The 20,750-nt window shown below is 41.2% G+C and overlaps 1 protein-coding gene across 2 annotated transcripts in view; it reads right to left on the reverse strand.

Annotated features, from left to right (window-relative positions):
• Positions 1 to 20,750, reverse strand: part of map3k4 (mitogen-activated protein kinase kinase kinase 4) — a 27,440-nt gene extending 6,690 nt beyond the window's left edge. Inside the window, exons 1-17 of one of the 2 annotated variants that reach the window (XM_057341464.1) lie at positions 20,366 to 20,750; positions 12,665 to 12,840; positions 8,967 to 10,270; positions 8,511 to 8,768; positions 8,264 to 8,416; positions 7,115 to 7,272; positions 6,660 to 6,776; positions 4,881 to 4,980; positions 4,697 to 4,780; positions 4,331 to 4,600; positions 4,092 to 4,241; positions 3,378 to 3,539; positions 2,130 to 2,263; positions 1,511 to 1,589; positions 1,353 to 1,428; positions 678 to 777; positions 251 to 379 (exon numbers count right to left, since the gene is read on the reverse strand). In XM_057341464.1, the coding sequence (XP_057197447.1) occupies positions 251 to 379; positions 678 to 777; positions 1,353 to 1,428; positions 1,511 to 1,589; positions 2,130 to 2,263; positions 3,378 to 3,539; positions 4,092 to 4,241; positions 4,331 to 4,600; positions 4,697 to 4,780; positions 4,881 to 4,980; positions 6,660 to 6,776; positions 7,115 to 7,272; positions 8,264 to 8,416; positions 8,511 to 8,768; positions 8,967 to 10,270; positions 12,665 to 12,840; positions 20,366 to 20,388 (3,473 nt within the window). In that variant the 5' untranslated portion in view covers positions 20,389 to 20,750. The remainder of the gene's footprint in view (positions 1 to 250; positions 380 to 677; positions 778 to 1,352; positions 1,429 to 1,510; positions 1,590 to 2,129; positions 2,264 to 3,377; positions 3,540 to 4,091; positions 4,242 to 4,330; positions 4,601 to 4,696; positions 4,781 to 4,880; positions 4,981 to 6,659; positions 6,777 to 7,114; positions 7,273 to 8,263; positions 8,417 to 8,510; positions 8,769 to 8,966; positions 10,271 to 12,664; positions 12,841 to 20,365) is intronic. The other variant, XM_057341465.1, reaches the window with a different exon arrangement.

The following is a 20,750-nucleotide window of genomic DNA, read 5'->3' on the forward strand; positions in this document are numbered from 1 at the left end:
CTGATATGACCCCTTTAACTTCTCATCCTCTGTTAAAACAGCATTACTCTGAGACTTTAAAAAACTGTTCCAAGATTTTAAAAGATCAGGCATGCTGCTGCTGACATAAAACATTCTGCGTTTCATATTTTTGGCAATTCAAATTACACATCCACACACAAGCCCACGAGCGATGCTGTTCTGACACAGATGTAAGGTTTGTAAACTTGCAAAGCTCCGTGCTGGCATGAAAAGGGGCGGTCCTGACTACCTGATGTCATTAGGGACGTTGCCGGTGGATTTCATGGCGTGGCTGTGTTCACCATGGGGTAACGGAGGGGCAGGACGGGGACCTGGGGGACACAACTGGGAACGCAGATCACACGGAAGACTCCGAGAGCTGTGTTGGAAACACACACTGACAGCCTCAGCATTGTGTTATGGATGTGAAGGTGGCCGTGTGAGTGAGTCTTACACACGCTATGACATCAGTACACATACACACACTCGTATGAAGCTCTACGTTGCAGCACAGATTGTGGTTAAAGCATCAATAAAAGCATGAGTCATTTAATTCCCTCCTACACATTAAACGACACAGCACGAGGGCATGCAAAAGAGCTACACAAGCGTAGTAACACTGAATCAGAAGTTACACTAGCTGTGCTAATGGTTCTGTGACCCAGGCGAATACCTACCTGAAGCCCTCAGCATGAGATGAAGGGATGAAGAGGTACGGATTTGGAGGGTCGCTGTGGCAACGGGGGACTTTAACAGGTCGAGGGCTGTTCCGGGTGCCTGGTGAAAGATCGATCTAGTTGTCAGATTCATCAAATGTAATTTACTATTCACTTTGCCTAAAATTAAATTTTTAAGCAAAAAATGCGTATATTTGACCTGATGTCAATGTGGTTTGAAACACAAATTTTTTTATTTTTTGGTCAGGTGGGATTTAGGCAGTTTTTTGGACACAACGTGACCAAAATTATACAAAACCTGCACTAGTGTCTACAGCTGTTTACTTATTCATACTTGTATTCATGTATGGCATTTACTATGTACTTAATGAGTAAAAAGGTTATTACAACAATTAATGAAGAATAAATTGTAGTCACTTCATCATAAAGTGATGAGCTATGGCAAAGGTGCCAGTTTTTCTCTCGCTCTTATTTCAAATATGAATATTTTAATTAAATATTTTAATGCAAAAATAATAATGCATTTTATTTATAATGCGCTCTTCTAAAACTCTACTACAATCCAAAAAAAAGATGAATAAAACATGAGAAAAAGTAGGCCAAGTTTAAAAAATATTTTAAAGCAGTCCAACAATGGTGAGTTTAGGAGAGTTCACCAGGATGGATAACACTTACCAAAGTACGTACTGCTTGGACTATGTGGTTTCCCAATAACATGCCCGATACACTCGTTCATCAGCGCCTGCAGACTCTACATGACAAAATAATCATAAGTAGCTCAATAACAAACCATTTCGACACTTATCTTTAACAGCAGAAACCAGATAACTCACCAGAAAGTCATCTTCTGGCAAAGCTGATATAAATGCAGCCTCAATTGCTTGAAGAAAATCAAAGCCCTGAGTTGCCCATCTGGCGATAAATAAAAAAACATTTGTGAGCAGGATAAAAGAACAATGTGACAATATAATTCATTTACGAAGCTAGAAACATTTTCTTGGAACACTAGCAACTTTGAAGGATGAAACGCTGGATCTGTACCAAAATCTTGTTAACTGCCTACGTAGACAGCATTTTAAGGGTCATAGGTGGGTTCCCAACAGGAACAATAGTAGGCGGCACCATTACGATGATGCTGCCATGAAAAAAAACATTTTTTTGGCTGAATGACACAGCATTCACAGCATATCTCCAACTGTTATGCACTACAGCGAATGCACAGAGACAAATGTTGATTGTAAATGAAACTAATTTAATATCTTACATGTTCACCCCATAATTTATGCCTAGTGTACTACAATAGACAATATAGACAGAGATGTTGCCTATGTAGGGTATAAATCCCTCACTTATGAGGTTATATGATGTTTAGAAGCTCCCTAAAAGGCAGCTACCTATGTAGGCAGTTGACAGCAAGGTACCTCTCTAGGTTTTACAACAGAACTTACTGACCTTGGACGGGTGCCTCTCCCGCTTTCACATTTAGTGAGGACAAAATTCATCCACTTGCGGGCAAAGGCGATGTAGCGCTCCCCTATTCTCCGCCTGAACTCTCCAGACATCAGACGGACGACCTCTTTATGATACTACAGAGACAGTGTTTGGAAGAGAAAACTTTTTAATTGTGTGTTTGTTTTATACTTGACACTGTGGCTGGCTCTGAGATGTTTTCCCCTGAGCTTCATTCTGTCCCTGGCAGGTGAGCTCACATGGCTAATTAACACTGTTATAAAGACAGTACAGAAGGGCTCTTAACTTAATTTGGTAATTACTAGTTAATTGCCATCACCAGATGTTACTTTCATGAGATGTAACTTATTACCGGGTCAACCTCACCCCCCAGAGTAATCCAGGATTAAATGTTTTGGTGATGGGTGTTGGTGTAGCCTAAGTGGTTAAAGACCTAGGCTCGTAACTGAAACGTTATGGGTTTCGACTCGGTTGCCTGCCTAGATTGTTCACGACTAAGCTACACCCACAACTACATCCTTTTGACCGTAAAGATGAAGCAAGGCGACTTCTATGTTAAAATCATTTCTGCTCATCTTATCTTAAAGGAATAGTTCACACAAAAATGAATGTTACCCTAAGCCTGACTTGCTACATAAACATTTTTTTAAATATGAATAAATATCACTTATTTATTAATAAAACTTAAATATATGCACAAAAAACGTATACTCCAAAAAGCACATACATCCCTCGTTACAGGAATCCAAATGACTCTAGCGAGTCTCCTGAAGTATAATGAAAAGTTTAATACAAAATTTTATTTCAAAATTGAAATTAATTAGAGCCAAATTCAAACATAATATATTTGATATTTGAGATATTTCATCACAAGACATATGAAAACCAATAAGATTTGAAGCTATCGATCTGAATTTAGCTTACTGTTTGCTTAGCTTTTTATAGGTTCTTAGTCTTATTATTTTCCAAGAACTAAAATTCCTTTCTTTGACAGAAGAAAGTAAGGCATACATGTGGGATGTCATGAGGGTGTGCAAGTAAAATCGTTCAAAAATGTTACGTTTCAGGTGAACTATTTCTTCAACATACAATGACAAGTGAGCCTATGGCTCCATCAACACATTATGGAGCCAGGTCAATACATCTATACTGCTTGACAGGGCGAGTCACACTCTTTAATTTAAGGTGCTATTGTGCATTCTTATTCACAAAATCCTCTCGGCCTCTGACCTCAAAAGCAAAGTTGTAGCCTTGGATCATGGCCTCTCTGTAATACTGTTGCAGCGTGGCTTTCTCCGTTTCCTCCACCTCTGCTTCAAACTCTGATGTGAACATGTATTCCACACGGTCGATCGCTGTGTTGATCTTGATACACAGTTGGAGTGCCTCATTCTGAAATGAGAGAAGATTTATCTTTAAAAACTATGCATTTGCAAGGCATATCTTAGAAACTAGAGCTTACGCATGCAACGCCAAGATCATGCCTTTAATTCCTAAAGAATGCATTAAGTTATAATGCAATGCAATGTCTTTCTGGATAAAAGCGTCTGCCAAATGCACAAATGTATATGTAGATGTTGTACTAATGTTGTACTTGCAAACATCCTGTTTGTGAGGAAACTTTGCTGATGCACTGCTAAGAGGTTTCAACTCATTTCATAACACTGTAGCTTGTGCTTATAAAGCAAAACCATCGAAAGTCTCTATGCTCTTTAAACTTGCGTTTGTATTGATGTATCTTACCCGAATCTATCAAAAAGACCATGAAAACACACTCGCACAGCTCATTTGATTGCTACATCAGCATTACGTGATGCGTTACTGAAACCTAATGTGGCTTAATGTGATGTGAAAGTAGGTCTCCACAAACTCCAGAAACAGATAACAAGCAGATATCTCCCTGTGAGAAAACATTGAAAGAAAAAAGATGTTGGACTGAATCACCTTGAGTTGCTCTAGAGCGCAGACGATAAGGGGCTGACTCGATGTCTGTTCCCGGCTGAGGGTCAGAAGATCCTCCATGGACTGCTGGAAGGCTTTTCGTTGTGCCACCAGATGCGCCGACTGCATCACGACCAGAAGGAGATTGTCCACCTAGAAATCGAGAATGAGAAAGGGACATTTTTGTAGAGTGGAAGCCTTTGTTATACAACATTGCAGTCTTTATACACCCAAGTCCATACCTTCATGGCACGTAACGTATCCACAGTTTCCATCTGAGGTACTAGTTTGAGAACACTTCCGTCCCAGTCGGCCCATGCGCCGTCGGTATTTGACTCCCCCACTCCGTGTTTGCTCATGAGCAGGTAGGCTTCATCCTCAGGGATCTCTTCCGGTTCTTTAGAGCAGTCCTTTCCCGCTGCTGCATTTAACAACTGCAAGATGACCAATCTCTGCTCCATCAGGCCACACGGGACAAACACCTGGAGCTCCTCCAGTCCTGGGATAAGGACCTTGAAAACACACACAGAAAATCCAATTCACATAGTTTTTCACAAAAGTATCACGTTTATTTTAAATATCAATGATACAGAGGAGCATGTCATCACCTTGACATAACTCTTACACTTCAGTGCCTGGAGGAGAGAAGGTACCCCGCTGGTTAGGCTAAATTCCGCCGCAATCTCAAGGTCCTAAGTGGGAATAAAATGAAAGTTTTTATTTTAATTTTTTAAAGGTCCATCGCTGTGACAAACTGACATGAATAAGCTATTTCGCCTGTTCTCTGCTCACCTTGCGCAGCATCTTGGCAAAGCCCAGTGCTTTGGATGCTCTTTCCCTGGCCTCATGAAAGAGCTCTTTCAGGGAACGACTCGTCTCTATCACAGAACGTCTGCAATGAAACAAAACACATACAATTATTTGGTCTGGCCATGCAATCTGATTGGATGACAACATTTGATTGAGTCAATGTGGAGCCATAAATTCCACTTAAAGGGCCAGTGTGTAATTTTTTGGAGGATCTACTGACAGAAATGCAATATAACATACATAACTATGTCTTCCTTACATAATGAAGCGTTATGTTTTATTACCTTAGAATGAGCCATTTCTATCTACATACACCACGGGTCCCCTTGCATGGAATTCGTCATGTTGTTTCTACAGTAGCCCTAAACGGACAAACTGCTCGTTTCGTAAATACGTTATCTCTTTCAGCAAAGGAGCAACATCTTAGTTCTGTGCAGCCTCCATAGTGCTTCGAAAGGGAGGGGCCGCTAAATTTCATACACTGGACTAGGGCTGCAGCTATCGATTCTTTTACTAATCGAGTATTCTACTGATTTTCCATCGATTAATCGGGCATTCGGATAATAAGTACGTTTTCTTTATTAAAAAGCAATACTAAATATACAAGAGAAAATAAGATAGGTCTCTTAAAATGAGTAAAACAACTAATTTGTTTCCTTTTCAGAACAATTAAAGTTTTTATTGCTGAAATTGCATATATTAATATCTGTGAAAACTAAGCCCATTTAGTACATTACATTGCCATATTAAATTCAAAATGCAATATAATACAAATATATAAATAATAAACATGAATAAAAATAAAAAGAATAATTTCAAAGGTAAACAACTAACTTCAGCTTTTGCATGATGCATTTAGTTTATATAAATTAGTTTTAGTTTCTTTTTTTACTATTAAATAGTCATATATAGCCTATGACTTTTATTTTGGCAGGTTGTCTGAAGACGCTTATTTTTTAGTATGTCTGTTTCTTCACTCAAACAATACCATGTTCGTGAAACAGAGCAACTCTGGAGATGAAGTTCATGTCCTCGTTCAGCGCAGATGCAGACAAATTTATGAGCATCACGCGTGTAGCACGTTAAACTGTGCAGTTCATTCACGCAGACACGCAGAACAGACAGATGGCACGTGTAAATAACAGGATTCGGCGTCCACAAGTCCGCATCTAGTTTGATGGACTCAATGCAGCCGGAAAACAAGTTTCACTCGCAAAATAGACTAAAACTAAGTAAAATAGCAGTTCACCATTTCAATAAGCTATCAGTTATTTATCAGCATGAGAAATACGTTTGAGCGTGTGGACAGACTAAAATGCGTGTCTCACGGTGAATGCGTGAGACTTGAGAGCCCTGTAACGTATAGAGTTTAGCGGGCTGTGCGTCAGTAATAATGGTCCGTGGGGAAACGCAGTGCTCCTTGTGTACTGTAGTTAAATGGATTAAACAAAGCTTTTTTGATTTTTTGTATTCTAATTACTCGAGTTACTCGAGGAATCATTTCAGCCCTACACTGGACCTGTAAATAATGTCTTCAGACTTTTGGTTTTATGCAACAAGTCTCATAAGATCACAGCCATCATGATGATCATGATGACAATATATTTTTCTTTTCGTACATTACTTAATTTTAGCACCGCCCTTTAATTTTTTGGAATGAGGTTGTCAGACATCATTGACATACACATTCCACATGCTTTGATGAGTCTCGCACAGTGTGTTCAGAGCGGATTATTGCTCATTAAGTGTTCTGAGACACACCTGATTTCATCCGAAGCCGTGCTGTCATCCGCACACTCCCAGAACTCGTTGCCACTCTTCTGAAGGCCGGCATCCAAGAAGTCTCCAGTGGATTTTAGCAGCATGCCAGCAATATCACTGAAAAAGACAAGAATACCTGTTTTACATTGCGTCTCATGACCATGCGTGAATAAAAATGTGATCAGTGTCTGATGTCATGACTGCATCCATCAATTACAAATGCATTTATCAAAAGCATGTCACTGAAAAAGTGGGAAACAAAGTTGATGTTTCAATGCAACAGTATGATTGACAGGCGTGTTTACACTGCAAGTGCAATGTGCTCGAATTCATTTTTCACCTCTGTATGATGTTTGAGTGATGAATTCACAAAACATTTCTCCTCGTTTACACCTGTGTTAAAACCTGACCACTTGTGATCAGATTATTTAAAATGTGTGTACAAAGACACTAACCAAAAGAGTTTTCCAGACTGGGCTTCTCCGCCCCGGATATATGGAGTGATAACTTTAGTGAAGTTCCACTCTTCCTCCAGCAGGTTCTTCAGACTGTGAGATGCTTGAGGCAACTGCTGTAACATCTGGATCCAGCTGCGCATGTAGTCAAAGTACACCTGAATGCAGATACAGAGAACACACGCTGATATTTAAAACCAGCATCACGTCAAAACACCCATGATGAATGGTACATCTAGAAAGTCGTCCAAAAAGAATTCACCTTTTCAGCCAAACCATAAGCTATTCTTCCCAAATCAGAGTTGTGGCACCTTATAGCACCTGTCACATTTCTCTAGATCTCTAGAGATCCGTCTGTCACATACTTCGAATAACATGAGGATGACAATTTTTTTCACTAAACTATCACTAATACATCTGCAGGACATTTTCCCTAATTTTAGGCCCCATTTACAATGCTCAACAAAAAACACATTTGGCGTGCGTGCTTACAGCGTGTGACTTGGGAAAACCAGACAGATTCTTATGTAATTTGTTCTTAAGTTAGAAAACAGCTGGTCGATAAAAAGGCTGAAGAAGTGTTTGTACCATTAATAATTCATTGGAATTAGAGGACAAGATGTATCGAATCGTGACCCTCTGAATCACAATCAAACTGTGAGCCAAGAAATATTCACAGCTCTAATCAATATAAAACGGCAGAAAAAAGCACATGAAGCATTTAAATACAAAATCAACACTCAACTTGGCTCGCTTCTAAATACCTCTCCAATTACATCCTGTCAGACTTTGATCTAAAATTACCCTTGGACTCGAAGAGGGAAATTTTTATCAAGATTTGAAGAAGAATGCAATAAGTGAAGAGTCACGGCAAAAATCAGCCAGCAAACGCGCGACCAACCCCACGGAGTCACAGTGAAGAAATTACACTACCAACAATGTTGCCGTCAATAATATCCTCACTGGTTTGGTCAATTAGCAGCAGTCACGCATGTTTATCATACCAAACTCACACTATGTGCAATCTGGGTTATATTACACTGGAATTCTGGTGGTGCATTATCTCAGATGTGATCAACTTTCTTTAAAGCAATGCAGGAGGCATTCAGGTATATTTACACAGACTGGTATAACAACATGAAATCCCACCTCAAGCATTTTGTGGAGATCCTCTTCGAACTCGTCGATGTTGGCGTTAGTCTGTAGACCCTGGGGGTCGTTGATGACGCCCCGGAGCATGAACTGGTAGTACTGTTTCATCAAAACCCCACCTTTAAGAACTTCTTTACACTCACGGACCAACTACAACACACAACAGTTTTTTTATGTCCCTGAAACTGGGATGTTTACAAAATTTGGTGTTTATAACATTATATGTTTGGGTATGAGAAATGACCTGCTTGATGCTAAGCAAAGATGGTTCTCCTGCTGGCCTTTGCTCCAGTCGCAGTTTGAGGCACTCGTGAATGACATTTAGCAGCACGCGGCAAAGCACTAAGAAGGCCGACCGGAACGAAGGCAGGTCCATGTCTATTAGCTCCTTCCACGATACCCGTTCAGACTCCGCCTCCTCACCCACTGGGTCGGATAAGTGACGAGAAAGCTCGGGTAGGTAGTCACAGTGCTGCAAGGAATAACCCGGTGCTGCTGACAGCTAACGGGAACACAGCAATGAGAAAATTTCAGGTTATGAACACAAAACATTTGCATTGACCACAATACACATAATCTAGCTTCAAGGCAGGCTGTCTTCCTATTTTAGGCTGTTTTTGTTTGCTGGTATTAGAAGATATGTAGGCTGATCAGCTGGCCAGATTTGGATGCAAAAAGATAAACCATCTAAGCATCTCACCTCTTGAGCTGGCATGTGACTCAACAGTGCGGTTCTGGATCTTTGCAGGGAGCGATCCATCAGCTTGTGCAGTCTGAGAATCAGTTTCCGCAGCCCCATTTGTTTAAGTGCCTTATCCACAAACGGCCTGTAGATGGCAGTGGGGCAGCAGTGAGCCTCATCGTCCCTCAGGAGAAACTCCTCCGACGACGAAAACTTTGGAGTGAGGCAAGGCGACTGCTCGCCGTCGCTAGTCGCCTCGCTCAAAGTCCTCTCCTCCCCATTGTTGTTCTCGAAGGTCGGGGTTGACTGGCCCTCGTCTTCCTCATCCTCGTTGCCGCGGGAGCATCGAGGCGAGGGGATCTCAAAGACAGGCCAGCCGATGCGGGAAAGGTCCCTGAGGCCCAGCACGGTGCCCATGACCCGCAACTTCTGATTGAGGTCCTGAGTGATGTTGAGCCACAAGCAGAGCGCCTGCACCCTGCCCTGGAAGTCCCAAGCGGCATATTTCTCATAGTCCTTCTGCAAGGTTTGAAGAGATGGGTACAAAGCCTCCACTGACTCCAACAGCGACATGACCCACTTCACTTGATCAAAAGCTACGCGCTGTTTCTGCAGGTGTTCACGGCACTCCAGAGTTGAAGAAAATGGAGCAGCGGCGTCTATCTCTCCCCAAGATGCGGCGCAGTCTCTGAAGCTAAACGGATCGTTCCTGCAATTGCTTTCGTCAGAGCAGGAGTCGTTCTGTTCTGTTGTCAGGTTGCTCTCGTGCCCCCCTAGGCTGCTATAGTCCACTTTGAAGTGTAGCACTTCGTTGATGATGTCAGGTATGGCTTGGCGAGCAGTGAACAGGTACAGGTCCTGCTCATTGATGCTGCGCCGGGCATGCCAGGCTTGCAACTCCAACCAGATCACCTCATTGTTCTGGCCCATGAAGGCTGTGTTCTCCAGGCCTCGTTGCTCCTTCTCCTTCTTCTTGGATGACATGGAGGTGAGCTTGAGCAGCAGCCGCAGAGTCTCGAAGAACTTGAGGCGATCTGCCGGACAGTCGGTGCGAGAGGTTTGCCGGTTGGGACGCATGTGGATCATGCCCAGGCTCAGGTAGGGTCTGCGGGGGTCCATGTTTCTGGATCCGATGTTACTGGTCCTTGACACTGAATCTAGCATGAAGGAGCCCTCAAATGTCCTCTTGCTGTCTCGCTCGTTGGTACGCTGGTTGGAGAGCACTTTCTTTTTGTGCTCGTAGCTGTGCTCCTCAGGAGGTTCTGCTGATTTTGCTCCCTCACGTTCTCTTTGAGACAACGGGCTGGATGAACGTGGTTTCCCTGTAGATGAACCAGGAGATGAGAATTGGTGACCAAACATACGTTATTCAAATATACATTTAAAGCATGAATTATACAACTTTTTATTATGAAAAATGTTTCTCCAGGTCTCATTTCAAATTTTTCTCATTCTTTCTATGGAAAGAATTCAGAGAACATTCCAGTTTTTCATTTAATCAGCATTTATGCGTGTATTGTGGCAATGCCAGTGTCTGTTGAATGATATAGAGTCACACATCAGCGATGTAAAAAAATTTTTTTAAACATATTCCATCACATTTTCATTTTTTTAATTGATCAGAATTAATAAAAACTTGTTTTATTTGCAGGACACAAGATCTGCAAAAGTTCCATATTTTTGTTATTTTGACCAGTCTGTCCAATTTAAATTTTCTGCAAAAAAATACAAATAAAAACTATTTTTATGTAAAATTTGGGAGAAATGTTGTCATTAATTTACAGAATGAAACAAAAATAATTTTACTTAAACACATACCCTGAAATAATAAATTAAATAATAACTTTGGAGTGGTCTTTTAATTTTTTCATCTTTCATCTTGTCTTGCACATGCATTGTAATCAAGTATGAACATATTAGCCCGGTTCTGTCAACCTTGCACTGGTTACCTATAAAGCATCGCGTTAACTTTAAAATCTTGCTTATTACCTATAAAGCCTTACATGGTTTCGCTCCTCAGTACTTGAATGAACTCCTTTTGTATTACAGTCCTTCATGTGCTTTACGCTCTCAGGCGTCCTGTCAGTTGGTAATACCTAGAATTTCAAAATCAAGTGCAGGTGGTAGATCCTTTTCCTATCTAGCGCCTAAACTTTGGAATAGTCTTCCCTGCACTGTCCGGGAGGCAGACACACTCTGTCAGTTTAAATCTAGACTAAAGACGCATCTCTTTAATCTTGCATACACTACTCTTCCATAATATAAATCTTCAGAGGGTTTAGGCTGCATTAGTTAGATCAACCGGAACCAAAAACACAACTGATGTACTTTTTGCATCAAAGAGTTCAGAACAGTACTCTACTCTCAGCCTGTCTTGTCTCATTGTTCCAAGGTTACCACAGCGAGCAGGATGCAGTTCATGGCCTGACCTGTTGGTAGATCGGAGAATGGGAAGTGGGGACCTGACAAGAGCTGAGATGATAGAGCTGGATAAAGAAGGACGCGGTCTCTTGACATGTCTTCACCACAAAATTTCAAATGCTATTAGATTATTAATGATAATCTTAAACTATAATTTATTTTATTATTAAGTTTATTTATTTTATTTAGCCTTGTTGTGCAAGTTCTCTGGAGCTTGTGCAGAGGCAGCAGCTTTTGCCAGAGGGGAACTGGAATCCCCTGGTTGGGCCTGGGTTCTCCTGAGGTTTTTTTTCTCGATTAGAGTTTTGGGTTCCTCGCCACCGTTTGCATACTGTTTTTGCACTATCTGCCTGACCGGGGGTGCTGCTTTAGAATTTTGAAGTTTTACTTAATTAATATTGCATATAGGAATTTATTATCTGTTATATTTGACCTGTGCTTCTCTCTCCTTTATCCTAAATATCCTAAATGTGTGCTCTCACTGAGCGTGTGTGTGTGTGCGTACTTGTCTGTGTACGTACGTGTGTGTGTGTGTGTGTGTTGTGTGTGTGCGCGTGCGCATCCGTGTGTGTGTGTTGGTGCGTGTGCGTGTTCTGTGTGTGGAGTGTTTTGTGTGTGGGTGTGTCTGTCTTCTGTGTTTTCAACCTTTTCTTGTTTTTGCAGGTACAACTTTGATTGTTTTGCTTGTAGTCAATGTGTCTCATGTGCAGCTGCTTTGTAACAATGAAAATTGTAAAAGCGCTATATAAATAAAGTTGAGTTGAGTAATCGAACTCTCGATTCGATGTAATCAAATTCATTTCTGAAAATGTGAGGGAATTCCCCTCTAAAACAACTCGTGAGGGGATTTTTCACTTATGGTGGGAAAATTGTACTCATGACAAAAACATGTTTGCATATCACATGCACACGTGATTTTTAAATGCATTACGTTCTGCTTTTAAATATGTTAGTTTTTGAAAAATATTTGTTTTTATTTTATACAGGTCTTATTTGCTTTCATTAATCTTTTAATCTCTATTCTTCATTCACATGGATGCGTGGATTATAATGTCTATCAGACACCTGCTCAATACATGGGCAAAAAGCAAAACTACTATTCATCATAATTCTATCTATTATGAAGCATATGTTCAGCTTCTGTTCTTATTATGGCTAAAACTAACACCTGTTCTTATAATCGATTGTATTCCTTAATTTTCATGTGCAACAGGTCAACATGGCTGCTCGCCGCTTATGTTATTGGGGGCTTCAGACCATATGTTTTCGAAATTTGCATTGCGAAGGGGTCTCACCTTTGCCCTTTGACCCCTGGCCAGTTCTATGGTGTTTGATGGACGTGCGCTTTATTTGCCGCGGAGTGAGAGGAGGGGAGGTGCCGTACAGAGCCTCCTCTTCCTGAATGGGCTCGTCCCAAGACTCATCCACGTCAGTGTTCTGCTGGGACACGTCTTTGAACGAGTCCCTCAGCCTGCACAGGAAACAGAGAAAAACACAAACAAAAGGTGACATCATTATGGCTTGAGCCAACACTGCAAAAGTGACACCGACACTGGACTGTACATGTTTTACAAGGCTTAATACAGCATCAAAGCAGGAAATTCATCCCCCAGACAAAGAAACCAACAAAAAATGAATTGCATTTGCTGGTGGGTGGGAGCAAACTGGTTCAAAACTCATCGTGCCGAGACAAACTGTGCATGTTGTTGTGTTTGGACACGTGCAAGTGTGTGGGAGAGGAAAATGACATTGATACGGGGCCATTGTCAGGCAATGGAGATGGGATCAGTTTCACAGTGGGGTCAACCTTTGATTGAGTTAATCTGTGATTCCCCTCATAAAGACCTAAACCAGAGTCATCCATCTGCCCCTCACGCACATAAAATCACCCCAGTCCCCCAGGGAGTCTCCAGACAGCCCTGAAGTGCCTCAGACACCTGCTGCTGAGCATTGTGCTCCTCGTGCCAGAACATCCAGACGTGCTTGCTTGACACACTATCAGCCATCAACTTTTGCCGCCATCTAACATATGGACACTACTTAAAAAACCTGGAAACATATTCATTCAGCTGGCACACGTCTCTAGGACAACACGGGCTTACTCATGTTAAATACATAAACTTTAAACCGTGCATTGATTGTGCAATGTTTCTATATCTTCTGAAAAGAGAGTAAACATCCATCACACTGAAATAAGTAGAAAGCAAAACAGTTGTATTCTGGTGAAATTCTCAACAACTTTCCAGGGCAGACAGATTGTTTGTATTCGAAGGTTCAGCTCTGTGCAGAGTCGAACGGTGACCAAACCTTTCAGGAATGACACAGGAAACGCTGAAATCACTCCCGCTGTTTGTTTGGTTGTCATGATGTATGAACGCTGCTCAAGCACTAAAGCGGAATTGTCTATAGAATTCTGCCTCAGTGCAATAACCCCATTGAATGGCATCCAACCCGACGGGCAGCTGGCCCCCTCTCACCAGCACGAAAGCAACACAGGTTGTTGATTTACTGCTGCATATACAACTCTGGCCCGCTAAATACTGTGTCCAAAAGTACCACGAACGAATCATGCAGAAGAGGAATGTTACAGCCTTTGACGAGAGCCATAAACTGAGCGGACCACATCTGCCTCGCTGCAGTCAAGAGAGGGCGATGAACTCTGACCTCACCCGCCACTGGAGCCATTGTTGAAGCTGGCGGCGCTTCATTGTGTGGGAGCGACACGTGTGCTGCGAGTTTCAGCATCAGATGGCTGGGTGACACCATTAAAAAAGACATGCCACAGAAAAAATTAAGAGACCACTTCAAAGACCATTTTTAGTTTTTCTGAATTTACTATTTATAAGTATGTGTTTATGTAAAATTATCTTGTTTGTTTTGTTCTATGAACTACTAACAACATTTCGACCAAATTTAAAATAAAAAGTCTTTCAATTTGCATTTATTTGCAGAAAATGCAAACTCGAAAAACTTTTCAAAATAACATAAAAGATGCTGTGAATTTTTTTCAGACCTCAAATACGGCAGAGAAAACAAGTTCATATTCACTTTTAGGCAACGCAACAGCAATATTTGTATATGCATTTAGGAAAAGTTCCAAAATTATTTTTTATGTTATAACCTTGATTTTGGATCACAATTTTCATGTGTCTTTCACATTGATGTTGGTTGACTTTGTCACTCGTGAGGTTTGATTTAGATTCAACAGACACTGGACTAGAATGGCAACAATACATCTAGAAATGCTGATTAAATGAAAACTGGTCTCTTATCTTTTTCCAGCATTCTGCTGAAACCACAACACTGATGTAAATATGTGCCCCGAAACGGCTCAGAAGAGTCCAGGCTGGGCCCTACAACAAGGGGGACACTAAGCTCTCCAACGTAGTCTATTCAAAAACTTTTATTACCAAACAGCCTTTCAGGGGTGCAATGGTAACTGAATTGAGAAAATAAACACTCTGTCAGCCAAATATACACAGGTTTAAAGTTTTGTTTTGTTTTGAAGTTCAGCACACAGAATTCTGATGTACGATCAAGACCTAACAATGATTAAATAATCTTTTTGGCCATTCTTACCTCAGACAGACATCACAGCCCCTGAAAAACCTGCAGTTCATGTACCCAGATAGCACAATCCATCTGGTTTACGTCTATTTGACGTCTGCATTTACATCTGCAAGACATCTGCAATACATAGTTTGCTCATCTGCAATACGTCTCGGAGACGTCTGAACGTCTGTAATACGTCTGCTAAAGATCTGGAGATCTGCTGCTTAAAAACATCTGCTAAACATCTTAGAAAGAACTGCTGTACATCCATTCTAAATCATAAACATCTTACAGACATCTTCTAGATGTCTATATGACGTCTGACAGCAGACATCTCCGAGACGTATTGCAGATGAGCAAACTATGTATTGTAGATGTCTTGCAGATGTAAATGCAGACGTCAAATAGACGTAAACCAGATGTATGTGTGCTATCAGGGTATATTCAATTTTTCTAAGAACTTACAAAAGCTGCGTTCACAGGTTTTATGATACGCTGCAATATAGTACAGTGTTCTTTAGCAGCTGATAAGGCAGAACGAAAGACCTTTGCAAGACCTGCACTTACTTAAATCAGACCATTTCCTGGATAAAACTCAAATGGGAATATTCCAAGGAAGTCCAGGCCTGTAATCCGCATAATGGTGGAATGGAAATAAATGGAATCATTTTTCAAAGGATGTTCACGGATGTGCCAAAACCCGAAAAGAACATCATGTCGCTGACAGCGGGGAACAAATAACTCATGCCACTAACTTATGTAATTTAGACGTGAGGCCTGACAAGAGGCGCTTTGCTGCCAAGGGCACGTGCATGCACACACGTTCACACAGTACCTTCTTTAATACGTGGCCTCAATCCCTGCTGACTGACTGATTGAGACCCTGAAGCTCGGAGTAAAAAAACAGATCATCCATCTTCAATGACACTAGACACAAAAACAGACATGTACACAGACCTCAGTGCTCTTTATTCTCAATGCACTAGTTCACATGACCACAGAAAGACCTTTCCTACATGCACTGGTAATAGATATACCCAGAGACTTGTTTGTAAACAAGCGTACTGTCCTCCTCTCATATTCCTTGAAGTGTTCTTCTCTGATCTCGAGATGTCATGTGACTGATATTTCCTAAGACATGAAGGTGCAAATCTGTTCAAAGAACTAATGCATTTGTTTTCTTAGTAAATATTTACTGATGAACGTAAATGTCCACTAGTTAAAATGCATGATGTGACATAAGATCTTTTGAAGGGATAGTTCACCCCCCCAAAAAAAATCTGTCATCATTTATTCACACTCATGCTCAAAACCTGCATATGACCTCTTTAGCATATTTTGTGAAATGTGTCAGTGGTTTTGTAACAATACAATGAATGTTTAGTTACCAATGTCCTTTGCTTTATGCTCTGCAGAACAAAGTCAAACAGGTTTAGAATGACATGAGGGTGAGTAAATGATGAAAGAATTTGTATTATGGGGTGAACTATCCCCTTAAGATCTATACTGCTTTTTTGAAACATTGCACATTGGAAAAAGCGCAATAGCAATTAAACTGAAACTAGCGTAAATAGTTCACTTCATAATTATTTTCAAAAAAATTACAACTGAAACTTCATTTTTGGAGAAAATAACCTTTAAAGGGGTGCTGCAACGATGTATCATGCATTCTGACTTCTTTACAATGTTAAACAAGCTGTCTTCTCATGCTTAACATGGTCAACTTGTCAAAAAACGAGTTGGGCGTATTATGTAGTATTTCTGTGCTCGTCACCACCCCCCCGAGGGATCGTACAGGTTTCGGAAAGTTTTTTTCGAACATATAAAACTGTTTCGTAACAATTTTTCTTAGTCCCTTATTGGACAATTCTCCCAGAAAAGCACGTGGCAGCAGGAGGAGCATGCGCAGACGTCACTTTCACTTGTGTGCAGGAGAGAGAGAGAGAATACGTTCGCGAAGTTCAGGTGTTTGTTTGTTCACTGCATTTGGGTGATGAATGTTATATAAACGGTGGGTATAACGCTGAATTTGGAGATCGTTTGAAACTGATGCCGGACATGAACAGCATGCGGTGAGTGAAACTGATGTCTGTGTTTTGTTGGCAATGTGCTTTAGTTCAGCCTACCCCTCCCCCCCACACGCGCCGTATGCTTTCGGAAATAATCGTACAGCTGTATCTATCTTTTATAAATGTGATCAAACTAAATACTCTTCGAAGATACAAAGTATGCAATACTACTCTATAGGTACTCAAGATTAATATGAGATTGGCAGAAACCGCGTGTGTTAGGGCCGCTTTAAACCCTCTATGACAATGCATTCAAGGACTCTCCAGAAACTTAACATCTGAAGAATTAATAAGCAATTACTAAACCAGACATCCAATAATCAGACTTCTTGTCACATAGCTCTGCCTTTCTCCAAAACAAAGACCTACCAAAATCCAAAAACTACTCCATTCCTGCAAACTTTCCTTATTCTGATAGCACTAAGGTTCAAGGATTTGCCTGCTCTTAATCACAACATAATACGTGCACTTCCATGTACTGCACGTTGCCATCTGCAAGACAGTAATATATCTTTTTATTATTCTTAATTACGTGACTCAAACTAAATGCAACTAAAGTCGGCCTGTTGTACAGGTTGGTCACTTGTATAAAGACCTCTTATAGACACAATTAGATTTATGATTCACCACTGTAATTGCAGACTACACAACCCATGCATATGCAGTGTGACCGGTGTTGGCTGTGGATGAATGATCTGAATAACAGCACACGGCCACATTATGAAAAGCGAGTTCCAGGAATGCTCATGCAGACTTCCTCTAATTTTAAACAAACCACTTCCTTTGCTCTATTTCCCATCACTATGCCACAGATTTGTACAATATCATTTCCTGTGTCCACATAATGATCATTTGATGCCGCAAGGCGGAATGACTGCGTGTGGGTGGGTGACATAAAGCCATGAGCATTCAGAGGGAAAAAAGGAATGTGTGGTGTGTAAGAGCAAGAGTGTAGCCGATACCTCCGCACAGAGAACTCAACACAAGCCGCTATTCTAACCTCCACCCCAGGTGCACACCCTCTATGGACAATTGAAGGCATAATGAGAGATATTATGTGAGAAACTAAAGGCGAGTTGGGAGTTTAGCTAGAAAAGCGTTCGCTTTTAGGATGATGTATGCATGTATCATCTGATCGGAGTACTTCCTTTTTGAAGCAGAAAAGGGGACATTGTGGGCTAAACAATGGAATAAGCAACCAATAAATCCACAGAAACTACAAAGCGGTACACTTGACTTCAATAGGATTGTAACTACAGCACAGTGCAATGAAGTGTATTTGCGACGGAGTTCATCCAGGCCTGAGATTGCAAAAAAATTAATAGCAGGTCTAAATAATAAAACGTCTTTAAATCAGCAAGTCACTGATGCAACTGTTTGTTTGCGTCATTGTAAAAAGGTCAAAAGGTTTCTTATGTCCAAAAATCTCTTTATACTATCATGATGCCTAAATGTACATATAGATGAGCTGTATTGTGATATCTAAACTATGAAAAACAGGGGATTGAAATATGCAGAATTGCAACACGGACTGTGTAAAGAAACGAATTAATGAGTCCCAGCCATGGGTGCCTCCAGGACGAGGTCAACATTCTTTTAGTGCACCACATCCTGGAATTGGGGAATGCTTATGGTCATAAATGGACTGTAATGACATTTACAGCATGCTTCATAGTGACGTGCAAACACCAATTTCTTCACGTCACAGCTACGTTCAAGACAAATGGTTTGCCCGATAGGCGATAGCTGCAGAATAAATCAATAGCAAAGTACACCAAAACATCAGTGCTCCAAGTATCTCCAAGTGTTTCAAGGCAACACCTCTGAACTGATAACCGTGACCTAATCACTTGACCTCAAATCAACACACAAGGGCAAGAAATACAATCTTGCCACTGTAAGCAGTTTCATTCTATGAGTGCTGTGCAGGACAGTTTACATAAAACAATAACTTTAAAAAAGGCATGTCAAATCTTTTATCTTACATTCTTAACAAGTTATTGCTGTCCTTAACATGTTCCACTGAATGCAGTTTATCGCGAGGAATTACTCGAAGGGGTGGGGATAGCAGTAAAAGACACAACAAGGCATTCTTGAGAAGCTGTCGCTGAAAGTTCAGGGCAAACGCTCTCCACGATGTCTGTTATGACCCCACACAACAAGAACATTAGAACACTTTAGGCTTTATCAGCTAAGCCACATGGCAGTGGGCAAACAACGCTCCCCGTTGTTGAATTTACCTAAACTCAAATGCAGAAGTTATGTGGTGACAGGAGACAGAAAGGTTTAACATTTTTATGACAGCAAATAATGCACGGCAAACAAGCATGTGGCTATAGGCCAACAAGAGCTTTAGGGGAAAATAAGCTGCCCGAACAAGCTGTGCAACGCACACTGGTCTAAAAAAGACACCAAACATGGGACAAAAATGCCTGTAGATGTACAAAAACATATAACGTTAATCATCCAAATTCCCCGATAACAACATTAAAAAATCAGGAGGATGCACGTCAAATCCCAGCATTCCTGCGCACACGGCTGATTTCTGGGAATCGCAAATCAAACAGTTGCCCAACTCGGTGGGTTGACTCATAAAACTCGTGATACACCGGCTTTTAACATTCAATCACGACTTTTCCTTTTTACCGGCAACAACATCTACGTCCAACGTGGACTATGCGTATTTTTTCCGTGCAGCTGAAAAAGCATCGGAGCAATGATGCAAACAACTTAAACCGACAACAAAAAGTTTATAATCTCACCCGCAGAGCAGGACTTTTACACTGAGATTCGTCTGTGCAACGTTGCATTTAAATAACATTCCGGTCCGAGACTTTATAACGCACAATTGTGAAAAAGAAAGGAAAACAAACACACACACACACACACACACACACACACACACACACATACTTAAATTCATGCATGCATACATACATACATACATGCATACATACATACATACATACATACAACTCGTGCCCTAGCTGAACACAATGATCTTGCACATAGACGCACAATCCTATTAACGTTACCTTACCTACACGTTCCCTTATTCTCAGCATTTCTCACAGAAACAGATATAATCTTCCATATATTTTCTTTGAGTCCGCAGTGTTTTATTTTCTCGGGAAAAAGTTTGCAACTTTAATGTGAAATTTTGCTTAATGTTGCGCTGCAAAGCGGACCATTTTGAGGCAGGATGCGGGTTGGACCTGTTGTACGCATGCGCATTAGTCTCGCTTAGTACCTTGTCTATGGGAGCACTTTATGGCAGCGTGTCGTGAATCCCGGCAGTGTAGTTGCGTGATCGCATATACACACACTGTATCTTAAATACACACTCACGCAAAAGGCTCCGATGCGCTTTCTTACCTGCTATTATCTGGAGGCTCCATAACCGGGGCCGAATCGACGGGATGACTCTCTCTTCACTCGTGCACGAATCAGAACATGTCCAGGAAAATAAAGCTCGACTTTGCAAAGACAGGTGCGTGCTATAAGTCCCGGTGCACACTTTTCTTTCACTATCCGTCTGCAGAGTTAAGGCTCGCCCGTGTGTGCAATGACGCCATGTTTCCAGCGAGCCGCTGATGAGGGAGTGACACACACTCTACGGCAGCTCGTGCAGTACATCAGACCCGCCGCTCAGATGCGACCGACCCGGATCACGGCCGCCCCGATCAGACGTAACCGGGAATTGCAGATCAAAGACCTTACAAAAGATCCATCTGCCAGTTTTGTCATCTGTTTGTGTTTT

The sequence above is a fragment of the Triplophysa rosa genome, linkage group LG9 (assembly GCF_024868665.1).
Source record: "Triplophysa rosa linkage group LG9, Trosa_1v2, whole genome shotgun sequence".
NCBI classification, from domain to species: Eukaryota; Metazoa; Chordata; class Actinopteri; order Cypriniformes; family Nemacheilidae; genus Triplophysa; species Triplophysa rosa.